The sequence below is a fragment of the Talpa europaea genome (genome assembly GCF_964194135.1).
Source record: "Talpa europaea genome assembly, chromosome: 12".
Classification (NCBI taxonomy): Eukaryota; Metazoa; Chordata; class Mammalia; order Eulipotyphla; family Talpidae; genus Talpa; species Talpa europaea.
In genome coordinates, this window is record NC_140079.1 from 8,188,126 (window position 1) to 8,189,800 (window position 1,675).

The 1,675-nt window shown below is 59.2% G+C and overlaps 1 protein-coding gene across 1 annotated transcript; it reads right to left on the reverse strand.

Annotated features, from left to right (window-relative positions):
• Positions 1-240: 240 nt before the first annotated feature.
• On the reverse strand, positions 241-901 carry DIRAS1 (DIRAS family GTPase 1; the record flags this gene model as incomplete). The annotated part of the gene is made up of 1 exon (XM_084251462.1): positions 241-901. Exon 1 carries the CDS (start codon positions 835-837, stop codon positions 241-243), a length of 597 nt encoding a protein of 198 aa, XP_084107588.1. The 5' UTR covers positions 838-901.
• Between the last annotated feature and the right edge of the window lie 774 nt (positions 902-1,675).

A 1,675-nucleotide genomic window follows, 5' to 3' on the forward strand; every position in this document is an offset into this window, starting at 1 on the left:
AGAGGAAGGGGGGGAGGAGGAGAGGAGGGGAGGAGGGCAGGGGGAGGAGGGGAGGAAGAAGAGAGGGAGGAGGGGGAGGAGGGGAGAGGGAAGAGGGGGAAGAGGCGGGAGGGGAGAGAGAGGAGGGGGAGGAGGGGGGAGGGAGGAAGAAGAGGGGGAGGGGAGGAGGGGGGAGGACAGGGCAGGGCATCTGGGCGCAGCGTGGGGCGGGACAGCGGCCCGTCGGGTGGTGTCTGGGGCTCACATGAGGGTGCATTTGCCCTTGATGCGGTCTGTCCTCTTCTGCTTGCTGGAGCGCTTGCCGTCGATGTTGAGGCTCATGTTCCGGCGCGTCTCCAACGTGAGCAGCTCCTGGAAGAGCTCCTTGACGTTGTAGTTCATCTTGGCCGACGTCTCCATGAAGGCACACTTCCACTCCTGCGCCACGGCCTGGGCCTCGCGGGTGTCCACTTCCCGCTGGGTTTCGTCACACTTGTTGCCCACCAGCATGACCGGGATGTCCTCCACGCTGCCCTTGATCTGCACGATGAGCTTGTAGATGGGCCCCAGCTCCTCCAGGGACTGCTTGCTGGTGACAGAGAAGACCAGGATGAAGGCGTGGCCCTTGGAGATGGACAGCCGCTGCATGGCTGGGAACTGGTGGCTGCCCGTGGTGTCGGTGATCTGCAGTGTGCACACGCTCTTGTCGCAACTGATCACCTGCCGGTAGGTGTCCTCAATGGTGGGGATGTAGGTGTCCCGGAAGGTGCCCTTCACGAAGCGCAGCACCAGCGAGCTCTTGCCCACACCACCTGCTCCGAACACCACCACTCGGTAGTCATTGCTCTGCTCAGGCATCTTCCAGGCGGGGGGTGAGGACTGGGGCTGGGATGGCTCGTGCCAGCTGCTACCACTCCAGACTGACCCTGTGCAGAGAGGACTGTCAGATGCGGAAGGCCACTGAACGGGGAGGGGACAGCTGCTGGCTGGGGGTCAGGAGGGGTGGCTTCTTGGAGGAGAAGGCCTGGGACGCGTCTTCCGGTTGATTTGGCTGACTTTGCAGTTTGCCCTGCGTGCAGGCTCAAAGCTAGCACCTTTATTTGCTTCCTCCCTCCCCCCAAAAAATCTGGATCCTTCCTAGGGGAGATGCCAGGTCCTTCCCCCACCTGCATGCCTGCCCCCTAGCTGTCTGCCTCTCTTCCCAGCACGGCCATGAGCCCTGGGAGCCACCAACCCTGGCTCAGAGCTGCTTTGCCACATGGAGCCTCAGTCTTCTCTGCAAAATGAGTTAAAGGGTCCTGCTCCACCACTCCCAGTCTCCCTGATCTTCCTCCAGCCCAGAGGCCCCTAAACCTCGTGGAAGCTAGGTGCTGAAGGGCCTTCAAAATGAAGATTGCGGGGGGGAGGTGGAAGGCAGGATCTTGGCCTGGAAGCTTGCATTTTCAAACCCTTCTCTTCCCCAAACCCCATATTCATGACCTTGATACTGGAGGTCCAAGAACCACAGTTGGCCAATCATGATGCTGCTTTCAAGTGGCATCTCAGCTGGAGGAAATGAAAACTGATCTTAAAGAAGAAAATCCTCACTCCCTAAATTCTGCACCCAATCCAGACCATATTCTGGACTTTGCTGTCCCCCTACCCACTGCCCCCCCTCTATATTTATATCTATCTATCTATCTATCTATCTATCTAT